Source organism: Euleptes europaea, chromosome 5 (assembly GCF_029931775.1).
Source record: "Euleptes europaea isolate rEulEur1 chromosome 5, rEulEur1.hap1, whole genome shotgun sequence".
Taxonomy (NCBI): Eukaryota; Metazoa; Chordata; class Lepidosauria; order Squamata; family Sphaerodactylidae; genus Euleptes; species Euleptes europaea.
In genome coordinates this window covers 38,453,232-38,469,719 of record NC_079316.1, presented here as the reverse complement: position 1 = coordinate 38,469,719, position 16,488 = coordinate 38,453,232, and the positions used below count along the sequence as shown (strand labels likewise).

The 16,488-nt window shown below is 41.1% G+C and overlaps 1 protein-coding gene across 2 annotated transcripts in view; it reads right to left on the bottom strand.

Moving 5' to 3' along the window:
* Positions 1-7,203: 7,203 nt before the first annotated feature.
* The window catches only part of PAX3 (paired box 3), a 131,988-nt gene continuing 122,703 nt past the window's right edge, over positions 7,204-16,488 (bottom strand). For both annotated transcript variants that reach the window (XM_056849444.1, XM_056849445.1), the window contains exons 8-9: positions 9,230-9,476; positions 7,204-7,443 (exon numbers count right to left, since the gene is read on the bottom strand). In XM_056849444.1, coding sequence (XP_056705422.1) covers positions 7,409-7,443; positions 9,230-9,476 — 282 coding nt within the window. In that variant the 3' untranslated portion in view covers positions 7,204-7,408. The remainder of the gene's footprint in view (positions 7,444-9,229; positions 9,477-16,488) is intronic.

Below are 16,488 nucleotides of genomic sequence, written 5' to 3'. Positions count from 1 at the left end.
CTTTTTATTGAGCTTTGTTGCTGTTTTACTTATGAATTGTAAGCCACCTTGAGCTACAAAGGGAAAGATGGTGTATAAATAAACATCATGTCTCCTTTGTGGTATGTTGTGAGTTTAGAACTTAGTTCTTCTGAACTATAAATGGCCTTTGATGAAACTGCAGTACATAACCAAGTCCCTAAAGTCAAGAAAACTTATCAAAAATAACCCGCTATTTCAGTTCGCTTCAGACCTGCAACAGACTCTCTGATCTCACAGTAGGTCTTTGTTACCCTTGAAAGAGTGTCACACCCTCTGGCTGCCATTGGCTCAGTAGCTCTGATGACACAGCTTAAATGAACTCAGCAGCCTTGAGCTATATAGCTGATTACTTCAGAGAAATGGGAAGTCCTTTGATTCTGAATCTTGAGGTTTGTCAGTAATTCTTGGGCACTTTGTTGGGATAAATCAGTTGACTGTTCTCACAGCATCTCATCATAGTCTTCACTTGCTGTCTATAGAGCAGCATGATACCTGGTTGGACATTTTCCTCTGAAGAGACCAAAAAAGGTTATTTTTTGCTATCACAGGGGTATCTAAGAGCAACGTTTAATTTCCAAAATGTGACACCACAATCAAAGTATGTCTTCTCCCCTTGAGTCTTTCTTGTTAAATCTTGTTAAATTGACCCAGTATGCAGCTGCTGTGAAAAAGATAAATTCTGTGCTGGCCAGAATTAGAACAGGAATAGAGAATAAAACTGCCACCATCATACTGCACTTATACAAATCTATGGCGAGACCACACTTAGAGTATTGTGTGCAGTTCTGATCACTGCACCTGAAAAAGAATATTGAAGAGCTTGAAAAGGTGCAGGAAAAAGCAACCAAAATGATCAGGGGGCTAGAGCAGCTGCCCTATGAGGATCGATTAAAACATTTGAGTAAGGGAAGACATGTCTATAAAATTATCCATGGTGTGGAGAGAGTGGACAGGGAGAAGCTTTTCTCCTCCGATAATACTAGAACCCAGGGTATTCCACTGTAGCTGAAGGGTAGGAGATTCAGGACAGACAAAAGGAAGTACTTCTTCCCAAAGCATATAGTTAAATTGTGGGACTCATTGCCACAGGATGTGGTGATGGCTGCCAACTTGGAAGGCTTTAAAAAGGGGATGGACAAATAAAAAGGGGATGAGACTATCAATAGCTACTTGTCATGATGGATATCCACTCCCTCTGGTACCAAAGACAGTATGCCTCTTGATAGCAGTTGCCTAAGATCCCAGGTTTGAGGATGCTGTTTCAGCCATCCTGTTTTTGAGCTACATGAAGCTGGTTGTGTGAGAAGAATTCTGGACTTGATGGCCTTTGACCTGATCCAGAATGGCTCCTCTTATGTTCTTATGGCCTTATGTGTGAGGGCTCCTTTCAAGAAAAAAATACCACTGATATGCTCAAAACTGTGTTCTTTCATACATCTTATGTCAGACCACTACAGTTAAAACATGAGTTATCACATGGAGAGCCCTGAATCCCTTGAATCCCTAAAGCCCTGTTCAAGCAGCAATTTTGTACTTTGTGGTTAATCTGTGTTCAATTTTTGGGGAGTGCTGACAGGATATAGGAAAGCTGAGATTTGATTCACCTGACACTTGGGCCAACTGAAATTGCTACAAATGTCAGTTACTAGACCTTGACCATCTAACAAGACAGTGTTATGTATCCCACTGCATACCCAAAATCGCAAGAAAATCATGCACACACAAAAAAAAACCTTTAATCGTGTGTGGCCTTTGGGCATGAGGCCTCACAACTGCTTGGGGAGCAAATAAAAAAGCACGGTTGAAACAGGGTTCTTTAAGCTAAATAACATGCTGCTGACCCAACTTATTCTTTGACTATTTTCCAAGAGGAAGTAAACCATAATACAGACCTGTGTAAAGACAGTCATTAAGAAAAGTTCATCATATAAAAATCCTCTCGGAGGTCAATCAAGAAAAAAAAAGTTGTGTGCATCAGCCCTAAATTTCTCTGATTTTCCCATTCCCATATCCCTGGGGCTGGGGTTTTATATATACTATCATGATTAACGCTCACATTCTTGACCATGAATCATAAGGGCTGTTTTTAAAAAAATACAATTCCTAAACCATATGATTCCACCCTGCTAAACTAAACAGCCTTCCTCAACCAGTGGCACTCTCAGAGCTATGTTTATTTATGTATTTAGAACATTTACATACCCACCATTCTCCCAAGCAACTCCAGGCAGATATTAGGGTAACACTGTAGAATTCCATTGAATTATTACCTTGTTTTGCAAACCAGCACAATTTTGCATTCAAACCGGAGTTGTGAATTAGATTAATCAGACAATTAATATTCTGAAACAAGCTTATGTTCTAGAGGTGCACCTCTCCTTCCACATCATAAGGGGATATGGGTTGCCAACTAACCAGAAGAACTGGCTTCCCCTACTTTTGCACGGTTAGCTGCAGACAGCAGCTGCTAAAGCTTTTCATGCTCATTGAGCTGGCTTGTTGCCCATGTAACTCAAAGGGCTGCTTGGGGTGTCCAACTGGTTTGGGGTATGAGCGTGGCATGGAAAGAGGAAATGAGTGGGGCTTGTATTGATTGTCACCTCTCACAAGACTCACACCACTGCCCTATGGGTCCAAAGCCATGCCTGCCTTGGACCTGAGGAGAGCTGCATGGCAGGAGGCACCCCATCAGCCACTTGAGTCAACCCTGAACTGTAAGACCAGCTGAAGAGTACCTCTGCAGCAGACCTCGAAGTCCACAAGGGCTGAATAGTAGGATTCATGCCCCTCCATGTGTTCCCATAGGCTAGTAGGCCCAAAGGAGGCACAAGTGTTGGTGTGTGTCCCCTACTTCTGCACAACAACTTGAGTTCAAAGACTTGGAGCAAGAGGGGACAACACTGAGACTTGGGGCTGCACAATATGTTGAGATGGCCTGGCATGCATGGAGTTAGGCATTATCACCTACTGGTATATTCAGATCAAGCTGCACAGGTGGATGGGCCCATAAAAAATTGGGCTATACTTAGGGTTGCCAGATCCCTCTTCATCACTGGCGGAAGATTTTTTGGGTGGAGCCTGAGGAGGGGAGGGGAGGGGGAGGGGAGGGACCTCAATGCCATAGAGTCCAATTGCCAAAGCAGCCATTTTCTCCAGGTGAACTGATCTCTATTGGCTAGAGATCAGTTGTAATAGCAGGAGATCTCCAACTTGTACCTGGAGGTTGGCAACACTAGCTATACTGGATGTGAAATCAGAAATTTCATACACGTGAACCAGGAAGTCTTATCTATTTCTAACTGGCAAACTGGTTCCAAGGAACCGTAAAAATTGTGAGGAAGCTGATAACTGCTAGTCCTGTTACAGATGTATGGTTCCGAGAATTACCTGGGTTACAGCAAAGGTAAATAAATCAGTACAATTTTGTTGTGTGGGGTGTCCTGAACCCCCACAAGCTGCAATACTAGGCTTCCAATTTTCATTCACCGTTAAATCATAAATGGCTTCCTGTTTCATGCACCTCAGGTAGGAATGTGAATGGGATCTAAACCATGGAGCATAATGGCTTATAAAAGATTTTGCAGCGTGACAACTGAAGAGTGATGCTTAAGTTATTATTAGGATAAATGATGTATATTTTTATTTGAAAAGAGAAATAGTAAGATCATACATCCATGCGCACTGTGTACACTCATAATGCCACATGGATTTCAGTCAAGGTGATTTATATTATTATTCAAATCACCAGAAGAAAAGGCCTCCCATTTTGTAAAGCATGCACAAAATTAAAATATACTAGCTTGCAACTAATGAAATAATGCCTTTTACTGTGTAGGAGCATAATTCACAACCTCTGGGCATGCAGCCTACCTGACAAGCTGTATTATATTCCGATTCCATTGTAAACCAAGCTGTTTTTTTTTAATAGTGTCATCTAATATTACTGAAAATGTAAAATATTTATGACTCCTATTTAATTTTTTTAATTTGAAATATCTTATTTATATACAAAAATGTATCGACTATGTTTATGTGAGCCTTTACTGTAACTAAACTGATGGGAATTATTCCAGAATCTTTGCCTCTGTGCAAAGAAGATAGGAATTGTGATAATTCAATAAATAAGAATACTAAGCATGTAAATAATGTTAGGTCTTATTTTTTTTCTATTTGTGTACAAATACGTTTTTCAAGCAAAGGAAGCAAAGTTACAGGAACAAAACAAATGAAAATGGTCTAAGGATACTGAATAGTTAACAAAGACTCTGAGCTTGTTCCAAAGCCAAGACAAGGAAGCTTTAGTTCTGTCCTTATCAGCAGATGTTCTTTCATATTTGTATATCTGGCTGGCTTTATTAAATTAGTCTGTAAAGGTCAAATGAGATATGTCTTCCCATTTGTATTTTAATTTTTCATGACATTGCTTGAGAGGCTGGATAACAAACTGTGCCCAGTCGCAGAACTTAAGATACGTGAAATTATATAACCTCATGGGATCATATATTTTTGTGCAATGCAAAATCGTTTTTGCAAAAAAAAATTTTTGCAAGCAATGTATTTTAGTTTCTTCCCTTGGCTCTCTCACTGCCACTGGGGCTCAGCGAACAAGATCTGTCGACGTGTCTTCTGGGAACAGGGCTAAACCACAAAACCTATTTGCTGGGCCAGGTCTCTGGGACATGTAATACGGGCATAAAGACAAAAGCAGTGCTGGGTGCATTCCTAGTGATGTTCTACTGAGAAAGTACAACTAGCACCCACACATCTGGGATTACAGTTCCTAGGGCAAGGGCAAAACTTCTCAGCAGTTGTTGGTTGATTCTCGTTTCCTCTTATTTTAGAGAATGTTAGAATTTCCTTCTAATACTGCAATGAACAAAGCCAACCTAACATTAAATGTGAGCTTGTAGAATATCATGATAAGAAGAACATCAGGAAGATGAACCAAAATGGGATTTGATTGGTTGGTGCTTCCTATGGTTGTACATCCAGATAAGAAAACAAATTTTACTTGAATTAAATCTCATGTTCAAAATAGACAGTGAGTAGCTATGTCAGCTCAGTGGGGGTCGGGCTGCCAGGTCCCTCTTTCCCACCGATGGGAGGTTTTTGGGGCAGAGCTTGAGGAGGGCGGGGTTTGGAGAGGGGAGTGACTTCAATGCCATAGAGTCCAATTGCCATTTTCTCCAGATGAACTGATCTCTATCGGCTGGAGATTGGTTGTAATAGCAGGGGATCTCAAGCTAGTACCTGGAGGTTGGCAACCCTAATGGGAGGGAGATTGAAAAAGAAAACCCATATTATAATAGGACCAACCAAAATAACACAAAACTGTGCACAAATTTTGCCATCTGGGTGACCTTGGGCAAGTCACTATCTCTCAGCCTCATCTACCTCACAGGGTGTCTGTTGTGGGGAGGGAAAGGGAAGGTGATTGTAAGCCGGTTTGAGTCTCCCTTAAGTGGTAGAGAAAGTCGGCATATAAAAACCAACTCTTCTTCTTCTTCTTCTGTGCTGGATAGAGCTGTTATCAAGTTGCACCTTCATCTTTCTGGAAACAAGAAAAAATGGCAGTCTACAACTGAACATAAAAACTAGTCACTGGTCAAATGTCTCCTCTAGCACACAGTGGAATACACAGGTCCCTGAAAGGCTGAGCAAAGAGGGAAAATATGGTAACCTGAGATTAATTTAGATGACAGACTAGGTAAAGAGTCAATAGAAGCCAAATTGGGTAATATTACCTAGCCCTGAGGGGGGGGGGGGGTAAAAAAACTGTAATGCTAAATCTCTTCCCAGGTCTTAATCCAGGTCTTAATCCTTTTTGTACAGCTCCATGAACATTGAACATTGATGGTGCCATACAAAATGAATACTGATCACAATAATAATGCATCATGGAAGTCCATGTAATCTGTTCCCAGTTCCTGTAATCTGACCATAAACAATGAGCACTTGGCAAGTTTTCATAGCTGTTTATTCATTATAAATAGTAAATATTTACTGCACTTTTATATGAGACTTTTTTTTACAACACGTATGTTGTTGGTAGAGGCTGTAACACAAAGATAATATTCTTTTGTTCCATCACCCTTTAAGACCAATGTGCGAACTAATTTCTGTACTATAGTCTAGTCTTACTAAATCACTACTTCCCTTGACTTGAATGCTAAAAGGAATGTATTGGTGTCCTACCTCATTCATGGTTCCAAGAATAAAGAAAAATAAATAACACTGCCTGCCATCTTCCTGTTCCTCCTAACATTTCAAAACACAAATTTATTGACATTTGAAAATGTCACAACACAAAATGCATGTAAACCTTGGTTGTCATTGGATATAGGATGCCATTGTATAATTTAATATAGGATGCCATTGTATAATTTAAAACAACTACAGAGACATAGCTGATATATGTCCTGTATTTCACTAATGTAAACATAAAAAAATTCTAAATGTATTATTGACCCCGAATGGTCTTCTGTCAAACTAATAAACTGGATATCTATCATCTAACAAGAGATTGTGACACTTCAGCATTGTATAATAGTGAATTATGTACTGTAAAAATAAAAGTACCTGGAAAAATATAATTCTGATTATATATATCATGCTTTGGATGTTACCAAAGCTTGGTGAGGTACGCCATATTGCACATTGTTAAGCAGTCATGGAAATCAAAGGTATTCTGTATTTTTGTTTCTTCCAGGAGGTAACATGGACATCACACACACAAAAAACCCTTGCAACATTTTTCTTCATGTTACACAATATCTCTTTTGCTGTAATGCAAGAAGAGCCCCTTGCATGTGACATTTACCAACAATATGATTACAAAGAACAAGAAGATAACCAATAAGTTATTTCTGGAAGTCTTCAAACATCTAGTCTAGCTTCCTATAGACCTATTTTCTTTCGAGGTCAATTTCCAGTGTGTTAAAACAATGTTCTCCCGCCCATGCTTTGCAAACTGTGCAGAGTTTAAAGTCGGGATTGAATGTCAAAGGAGTTTTGAGTTTGCAGCATTCAGCTGCCATCTTTACAAACACTGTGTCCAAATTAATCCATGCTTCTTCAGCAACCTAAAAATGGAATGCTTACGTCAGCCAGCAGTTTGAAACACCCTCCCCCACTTAATACAAATCAGTGCTGAACAGTGCTGCATTTTTATGTTATTGCTCGCGGTTGTTGTCTTGTTGAGCTGCTTTACCCAACATGTCCAAACGTCTATTAAAAGGATTGATTGGAGAAAAGAAAACAACACTCCCATTATCTCTAGTTGGATCGCTCCATTCTGGGCCTCATTTTGGTGGGAAGATCACTCCATTCCAAACATTGGAGTGAGACCAGAATCAAGACTGGTTTTAACTTGAAGTGGACAGTTCATTTATGCAATATCTGGCTTCAGATAATGAAAGGCACCTGTTTAAGAAAAAAAAAGCAAAAGAAGCTTTTAAAGTCATGCTGTGACAACCTCATAGTAAGGGTCAGTGTCAACTACAGGTTGACATTGTCATATTTAATACTGATATATCAAAGGAAAGGGACTAATATTTTTATTCTTAGGACAAGTTTAACAAAACTCAATGTATCTGGGATTATATACTATAATGATTCTTGAGCTGACCTCATTAAGAACATGTGTTTCTAATAGCAGAATGCCAGTGGTTATTTCATTTTGGACAACCCCTATGTTTTACCTAATGGCAATCAGGTTTCATGTCTCAGCAATTAATAACATCAAGATGTTGTTGACATCACTTTTGAAAATAATTATGCAGCAGAAATCTTGTTGGAACACTCTGCTATTTTAGCAGCAAATGTCGTTCTACAATGAAAAGAACTCGGGGTTTGTTTGTTTTTAGAATCACTCTTCACCTTTCAGTATTATTGTTACAAATAAACATTTTAATCCTCTTTCAGTCATTAAAAGTCATGCATCACTTTTAAGATACGAAATGTGCATCTTCTTTTCCTAATTTTATAGTGGATTTAATGGTTTCAGTTGGTGATCTGTACTTCATTATTTTAAGTAACCCACTTTGGGATTCCTTCTAAACTCACAGGGAAGTAGAAAATAAGAATCTAACATTACATTCCTGAAGGGGGGGCGGATGCTCTTAGGAGTCGGCGTGACCCCTATGCCAGCGTCCGTGCCACTTGCACCATGCAAACTGGCACGGATGCTGGCATAGTGCCACTTATGCTGGCCCCCTGGACCGCAACAGGAGAGCAGGAAACAAGGCTGGTTTCCCATCAGCGTTCTCCCAGCACAAATCCCCACACCTGCGTCCCAGGAGGCATTCCCGGGGTGTTCCAGCATCCCAGGAGGCGTTCCCGGGCCGTTCTGGGGGCAGAGCTGCCATTAGGCAGCTATCCAAACCCCTTTCGCCCTGAGGGTCACCAGCCGGGATGGTGGTGGTCCTTCGCCACCCTTTCATGTGACGCAGGCCCGCTTTCTCCGATGGTGGGGGGAGCCTTTTTTCCTGGTTTTACTTTGGAAAAAAGGCTTTTTTCCTCTTTGCGATGACCAGGAAGCCTCTGAGGAGGCTTCTCAGTTGCAGTGAACACAGTTTCACTTATAAGGAAAATATATTTCTTTGTCAAACTTAGAAATGTGGAAGATTCCACACCTCAGCTTGATGGTGGGTTAGATATACCTGCGTATTAGACTTTTTGCAACTTCCACACCTCAGATTTACATTTGGGGGGGGGGCTTTATACATAACCCCCTAGCTACATGTTCTATAAACATCTTTATTACATGGCCTGCTCACATGTCAGGATGTATGGTAAGTGTGTTCTCTCCCTCAGGCCACTGAGGGAATTCTAAGCTAAGTAATTCATTGGGATTTGGGTCTCCCCATCCCAAGTCTAATTTTTAGGTGTCCTTCTGATTAAACATTTTTTTAAAATAAATTAGCAGAATACCCATCATTAAAACAGATGTGCATCTACATATTTGAGAGAAGGCTGGAAGCTGTGCTCAGGGCAGGAAACTCCCCCCACCCCAGCTGTGGCCAACCTGGCACCCCTTTTACTTTTTGCTTAGGTATCAATGGATACTACTGAGAATTCAGCACAACCCTGCCTACAGAGCCCAACTGTAGTTGTTTAATCAAATCTCGAATCCCAATTCTTATTTTCGCTAGAGGGTAATGCTAAAGGGTGGCAATGAACACAAACGCCCCCACAGTCTAATACTCACTTTGTCCATATTGTCCATACTGATATCCTGTGACAGGGTCCATGCTATAACCGGTGGTGCTGTATGTCGGTGGGCAGTACGACTGGGATGAAGGCAGACTGTCTAAACTTTTCATATGTTCAAGTCTTTGACTGCAACTAGCTGATACTGTAGTGGTTGGTTCTAAGCCCCCAGTTAAAGGTGACAAAGCATAGTCAGTTTGGGGCTGGTGAGGTACACCACCATGGTTAGTCAAGAGGCCCATTACCTGAAACAAAGAAGGCCGAAAAAAAAGTTTAGCAGGCTTGAAAAAAATAATATTTTGTACAATGCATAAGAGAAAATAGAATTATGCCTAAATAGTTACTTGTGCATGCCATTCTTAAAAGATGGATATATGTTGCATATAGGATAGCTCTGCTCTCATTTGGATGGATGAGCCCGATCTCATCAGATCTCAGAAGCTAAGACCACCAAGGAATACCAGAGACACTATGCAGAGGAAGGCAGTGGCACCTCTGTTAGTCACTTGGCTTGAAAACCCTACTGGGTTGCTTTAAGTCAGCTGCAACTTGGAGGCACTTTACACACACACATGGGATAGCTCTATGGAATAGCTCAGACATTTAAAATATTCCAGACTATATTCTTGAAACACAACATTCCATATTTTTTAAAAAGACTGACTCTTGTCTAAATTCACTGACTTCAAAGGCCTAGAATAAATCTTCATAGGATTGCAATGCAAATTACTTAAATAGGGCTAAAAACAACCTCTACCACATAGTGGGGTAGATCTTACCCCTGCCTTACCACGTAATTGCACAAGGTGTGAAGCCTTCCTCCAGCCTAAGGAGACTTCCCCAACAGCCAGGGTGGTGTAGTGGTTACAGTGTCAGACCAGGATCTGGGTGAGCGAGGTTGAAATCCCCACTCTGCCATAGATAGGGTTGCCAGCTCTGAGCTGGGAAGTACCTGGAGATTTTCGGGGTGGATCCTGAGGAGGGTGGGGTTTGGGGAGAGGAGGGACTTCAAAGGAATATAATGTCATAGATCCCACCTTCCAGAGCGGCCATTTTTTCCAGCAGAACGGATCTGTTGCCTGGAGATCAGTTGTAATCCCAGGAGATATCCAGTCACCACTTGGCAGTTGGCCACCGTAGCTATGGAAGCTGGCTTGGGCCATTCCCACACTCTCAGCCTAAGCTTCCTCGCAGGAGTTTTGTGAGGATAATATGGAGGAGAGAGGAATGATGCTAGCTACTTTGGGTCCTCATTAGGGAGAAAGGCAGGGTATAAATGAAGTAAACAAACAAATTTGCATACTGCTGGCTTGGTGAAAATGTACAGTTTGAAAAGATGTTGAAAGTAAATGCATCAAAAAGAGGGAGCAGTCAACCCGTCTATTTCTGGAAGAGCAAACCTTTGGAAGCTTTGAGTGATGATGTCAAAAAAATAAGCATGAAATCTATACTGCAACTTTCCTTACACTTGATTGGGAAATGATGACTTTATATTTACAAGGGAAACTAAAACCAGTTGTGAGATCAAACATAGCCAGAAAAACTAGCAAAGCTTTGTTAAAGTTCAAGGAGAGGGTTTTTGTTTTTTGTCAACAGGCTCTCAGACATTAAAGAAAGCAAAAGCCATTATAGATACAGTATTTTTAAAAAACACTTGAACCTTACAAATGAAAATATATTTATTTAAGGACAAGTTGTGCTTTCAGGTGACCATTGCAGATTTTTAATCAACTGTTCCTTAGTTTACAAAGTAATCAAATATTTTATGTAGTTATTTGTGACTTCTCTTTTGCATATCTTCCTGTTTTGCAGACTTAATGCACGTGATCACAAATACATTTATTTCAATGCAAGCCTCATTGATATCAGTAGAATAAGTGTGCTCAGAATTGCATCCTCACACATTTCAGGTTAATCAATGCCAGTATTTTCCCTGAAGATCATTATAACAAGTTTTGTGGTAAAAAGACATGCCGATTTAGTGTAGCATGAGCTATGCCCCAAGAAAAGTGTTAGTTTTTAAGATGTCACAAGACTCGTCTTGTTTTTGCTGCTACATAGTACTACTCCTCTGGAATCCAAAAATCATTATTGCATAGTACCAGATAAAGAAAACAATGTATATGGAGAATCATGTTAAGTATATTCTAATACTGAGACATATAGTGTTTGCTCCCTACTAATAGCCTAGAAAGAAAAATCCACACAATGCCAGCATTGCATTAACAAACTAGGTTTCACAGTAAACAAACTCTCATCTCTTCCAACTAAAGCCTGTTCAGAAATAAAACACCCTATAACTAAAGTCCATATCTGATTGTGAGAATAGGTTGAAATCTTCCTCCCAATTCCCCAAAGTTTGGCTGGTGCGGCACAGTGCTCACAGGAAAGATTTATGGTTTGTGAAGTCCTCAGTCAGATTTCACCTCAGCCACAAACACTGGGTGGCCTTCCTCAACAAGCCACTCTCTCTTGGGGCTTTTCCCCATGGTTTTGTGTGTGTTTTTTGGTCAGATCTAACCCTGTCCTGCTTCAGTTTATTCCCTGATTTCCACATGCATTTTTATGCCTTTAATTTTCACGTCAGTTGTTTTTTTTCCTGATTTTTTTCCTGGCTCTTTTGAGACCGATGTTTTTCTCGAAGCCAATTTTAAGTAATCTTTTTCTTAATGTGCAATGTTTCTCTTGGTTTTCGTTGTCTCACCCACCTCCAGGCCACTTTTCAATGATTAGACTGTTGTCATAGTTAAATCACTCCCTCTTCCCACCAGACAAGTTATTTCCATTTTTTAAGTCTCTAAAATAGTGATATAATGCTGAAAGGATGTGAGGGAGATATGGCTGAGACATTGGTCACCCCATTGATTGCTAGGGTTGATTTGGCAGATCTGGCTGGCTAGGCAGGTGTCCCCTACTCCCTCACTGCTCCCAAAGCTGCGCACTTGGTGGAAGAGGATGGCCATCCCAGACAGAAAGAGTGTACCATTCTTCGGACAAGGGTATATGATATAACACTGCAGTGTTATAATGATAGTGTAAGCAGATTCTCTGAATTCCCAGCTTTCATTTTTTTTAAAAGGAAGTCTCTATCCTTTTCCCTCATAGAGATATGCCTTTTCCCTTATATCTCAGTGAGGGAAGAGGATAGAGATTTGCTTCTTCTTTTTCATTTTTTGATGAAAGCTGGCAATTCAGATAACCTGTTTAAACTATGATTGTTACACTGCAGCATTATATCAGTATTTCAGGTATTAATAGGCAACCTCAATTGTTCATGAACCTTTACTCATAGCCAACACATCAGTGCAAACATCGGTTTGTAAAGCTTTGCATTATCTAAGGTAATGATTCTTTAAACTCCTGTTCTGGTTTGCTAGTTCTGTCTGGATAGCTATATTGTCTTACTGCCCAATCCCAATTGGGGGAGGGTCTTAAAAATTGAACCTCCATGTTTCGAGGTAATGTACCTCTGAATATTAGTTAAAAGGGGAATTTCTATTGCTTTCCTCCCCAGCTTAGGGGCTTCCTTAGACATCTAATTGACCAGTGCAGAAAACAGAAGGAGTTCAGTTCAGTTGACATTAAAGAAGGCAGGGCTTCTGGTCATGGAATGCAGCCCTCATGTATATATTTTATGTACATAGATGCCATGTTCATGTCCTGGAGATCAGTATTCTCATTCCTACTCTCCCTTAACACTTGTTGAAACTGACACATGTTGACTGAACTGGGTCGGTATGGTATAGTAGTTAGAGAACTAGGACTAGGATCTGTGAGAGCTAGGTTCAAATCCCCATTCTGCCATGGCAGCTCACTGGGTGACCATGGGCCAGCCCTACTCTCTCAGCCTAACCTACCTCCCAAGGTTATTGTGAGGATAAAATGGAAAAGGGGAGAATGTTGTAAGTCACATTGGGTCCCCATTGGATGGAAAAGTAGGGTAAAAATGAAGTAAATAAATATGATGTGAGACTAGATGGACCACAAGTGTAGTCTAGCAGGGTTCATTTTGTGCTTTTAGGCAGGGATTAATAGATTTGTGCCTACCCAGAGATATTTGTCAGTTGAGACCCCACAGTTCAGCACAGTTTGCACTAGAAATTATCAGCAGCCTTTTTCTTTTATTAGGTTATAGAACACCTGAAAGTGAACTATGAACCACTGATGGTTTTTAGGCAGTAGAAAGTGTGCAGACTATTATAAATACATATACTTGGTTTCCTTTTATGCAGCAGAACACTATAAACCCCAGAGCAATAGTAGCTCCCATCTATACTGCCTTAGAGACACAGTTTCCAACAGTGCAGTCCTAAACAGAATTATACCCTTCAGAATTCATTGTGCTTACAAGGATGTAAGTCCAATTAAGACTGCACTGTCAGCTTCTTCCCAATCATTACCATAAGATCATGCTATGTGACAGAGCACCAGGGTGCTTAGCCACAGGAGGTCATGTTATATAGCCACATACCTTCCCGGCTACTGGCATAAGAATTCTAAGGATCATCTCCTTTGAAATCCAAAACCTGAATACTAGGAAGTACAGTGGAGCCTATCTCTGAGCAAATACGGTTAGGACTGGGCCATTTGTTTTTCAAGACTAAGAAAATAACAAAAAAGAAAAAGAATATTCATTTGTGGCTTGAGTTAACATTTACATTCAAAATGTCAAGGCTGGGATATGTTTACTTTGGCATAAACTTCATGATTTGACTGGAGTCTAAACTAGCACAGATTATTTATCAGAAAGCTAAAACTGTTCAATGAACTGCGTAAACCTACAGTCTCCATTCTTGTGAACAATGGCCTGATTCGTAGTATGGAGGAAGGGCAGTCTACTTGTACTTGCCAACATCCTTTTGAAACAGCTGCTTGTTTAAGCAACTGGTGCAAAGAAAAAGTACCAACATAGGCATAATATTAATAGTGAATCACCAGTCATGCTTGATCCTGTCTACTGTTATCATTTCATTTTTATGGGTTGTTCTTATTGCTGCTGCTGGTTGCAGAACCAGACCCCACCCACCCCAAAGACTGGCGGGCCTGGTGATCCCCCAGGATTACAACTGATCTCCAGACAAACGAGATCACTTCCCCAGGAGAAAAATAGCTGCTTGGGAGGGTGAACTCTATGGCATTGTATCCCTGCTGAGGCCCCTCCCCTATCCAAACTCTGCCCTCCAAAGGCTCCACTCCAAATTTCCAGGAACTATCCAGCCCAGAGTTGGCAAAACTACCCACACCCAAGTAGGCAGAGCAGGCATAAATTGGTGGTTTTTCCTGAAGGAAGCTTGAAGTATTTCTGTCTCTGTGCTTGTTCCCACATTCCAATCAAAACCACTCCAAACCTCAAAGTGGTTTCTTGCTGGTGGTTAGCAAGTCAGTAGGCATAGGCATATCTGGTTCTAAGGAACGGCACATCTTTTCTCTTATTTGGTTTTTGATCCAAAATGCAGCAGAAAGCTTTCTGGTGTACCGCCACATTAAGCAGTTACCCCATGCATATCAGAAAGTTAAAAGCCAGCTATCAAATCCATCAAAACCATTGGCATCATATGGCACTACATACTACCGACGGTGGAATGGCACCTCACAAGTCAGCCTGTCATGCTTGCCTTGTGTGGCCCTAGGAGGCATCATCCAATGGCCACAGAGTGATTACTGGATGAGGAGCTTCCTCATCATGGGTCACTGTGCAAACTTCAGAAAGTTATTCTTGTAAAGCCCTTGGCATCTACCCAAGTAGAAACCCAGTCTATCACACTTTTACCCTGCTGTTCTTCCAAGGAGTTCAAGATGGTGCCCGTGGCTCTCCTCTCCATTTCATCCTCAAAACTACTGGCTGTCCAGATGACATTCCTAAGCTGGACTACCTGGTACTGCCCTCTCCAAGCACTGCTCTCTCTTCAAAAGGCCTCTTGGGCTCTCTTATGGAGGACAGGGCCATTCTCTCCATGTACACCCCAATGACAGCATATCATTTCCAGTTTACTCAAGTCAACATCTTGGCAGGCCAATTGGGGATACAATGCCAATATATTTAGAAATTTGTTTAAATTTCAAATTAACTCAAGTGACTCCCAGATTAGATGATACCTAATGTATCAGAACTCAGCAAGCACCCTACACCACTCATCTTTGAGGCTAGCTGGAAAAAAAATATTAAGTCAAACTGTCATCTCAAGAAATATTTTCCGACTTTTGGATTCGTGCTGCAGTTGATTAACATCTAGGTAATTTGATTTTGGGAACTTTCTCTTTGAAAACTATAAAGGAAGTAGCCTGAAGGCAGAAATTCTCTCTCTCTCTGGTATGTATCATGACCTTATAGCACCAGTACAAGGAGTTACAGGAAGGACATGGCTGGCTTCCACCTAATCACTTTGTCAGAAAAGCTATGGAAGGTCTTATTCTGAGATATGCTAAGCATTTACAATTCCCACGGCTTTCAGGGGGAATAAATGGCATAAAATAGGAAACTGACATAATTTAGACTTAATTTCTTCTGATGTCAGTTGAACTGCAGTGGATAGATAATCGATATTTTACATGGTATCTGAGTAACATATGATATTTGAGAGTCAGTGTGGTGTAGTGGTTAGTGTGCCAGTCCAGGAATAGGAAGTACCAGATTCAAAGTCTCTGTGCACCATGAAACTCACTAGGTGACTTTGGGCCAATCACATATTCTCAGCCTAACCTACTCACAAGGCCATTAAGATGATAAAATGAAGGAGAGAAGAAACGTGTACGCCACCCTGAGCTCCAATCAACTATAAAAGAAGGGGGGGAGCCATAATCCTCTATAAAGCACCATAGTGTTTCTTTCCCTTATTCTTTCCCAGCAAATCGTCTTATTTGCATGTGCAATTATGTTAACGCATAATTTTAACTTGGTAGCTAGTTGATGAAAATATTTTGGCATGTATGAGCTTATGTCATTGCTGTTTTACTGTAGTGTTTATTATATGCTCTAACTGCCCATTCCTGAGGCTGGGGGCGAATCGCCTTACGAGGCAGCGTGACCCCTACGCTGGCATCTGAGCTATTTGTGCCATGCAAACTGGCATGGACACTGGTGTGGGGCCAGCGTGGGGCCTGGATCGCGGCAGCAGCGCGGCCCTCGGATGCCAGCATGGCCCCTCACTGGCATTCTCCTGGGGCAAGCCCCTGTGCTGGCATCTTGGGAGGCATTCCTGGGCCCTTTTGAGAGATGGAGCTGCCTTTAGGCAGCTTCCAAACCCCTTTCACCCTGGG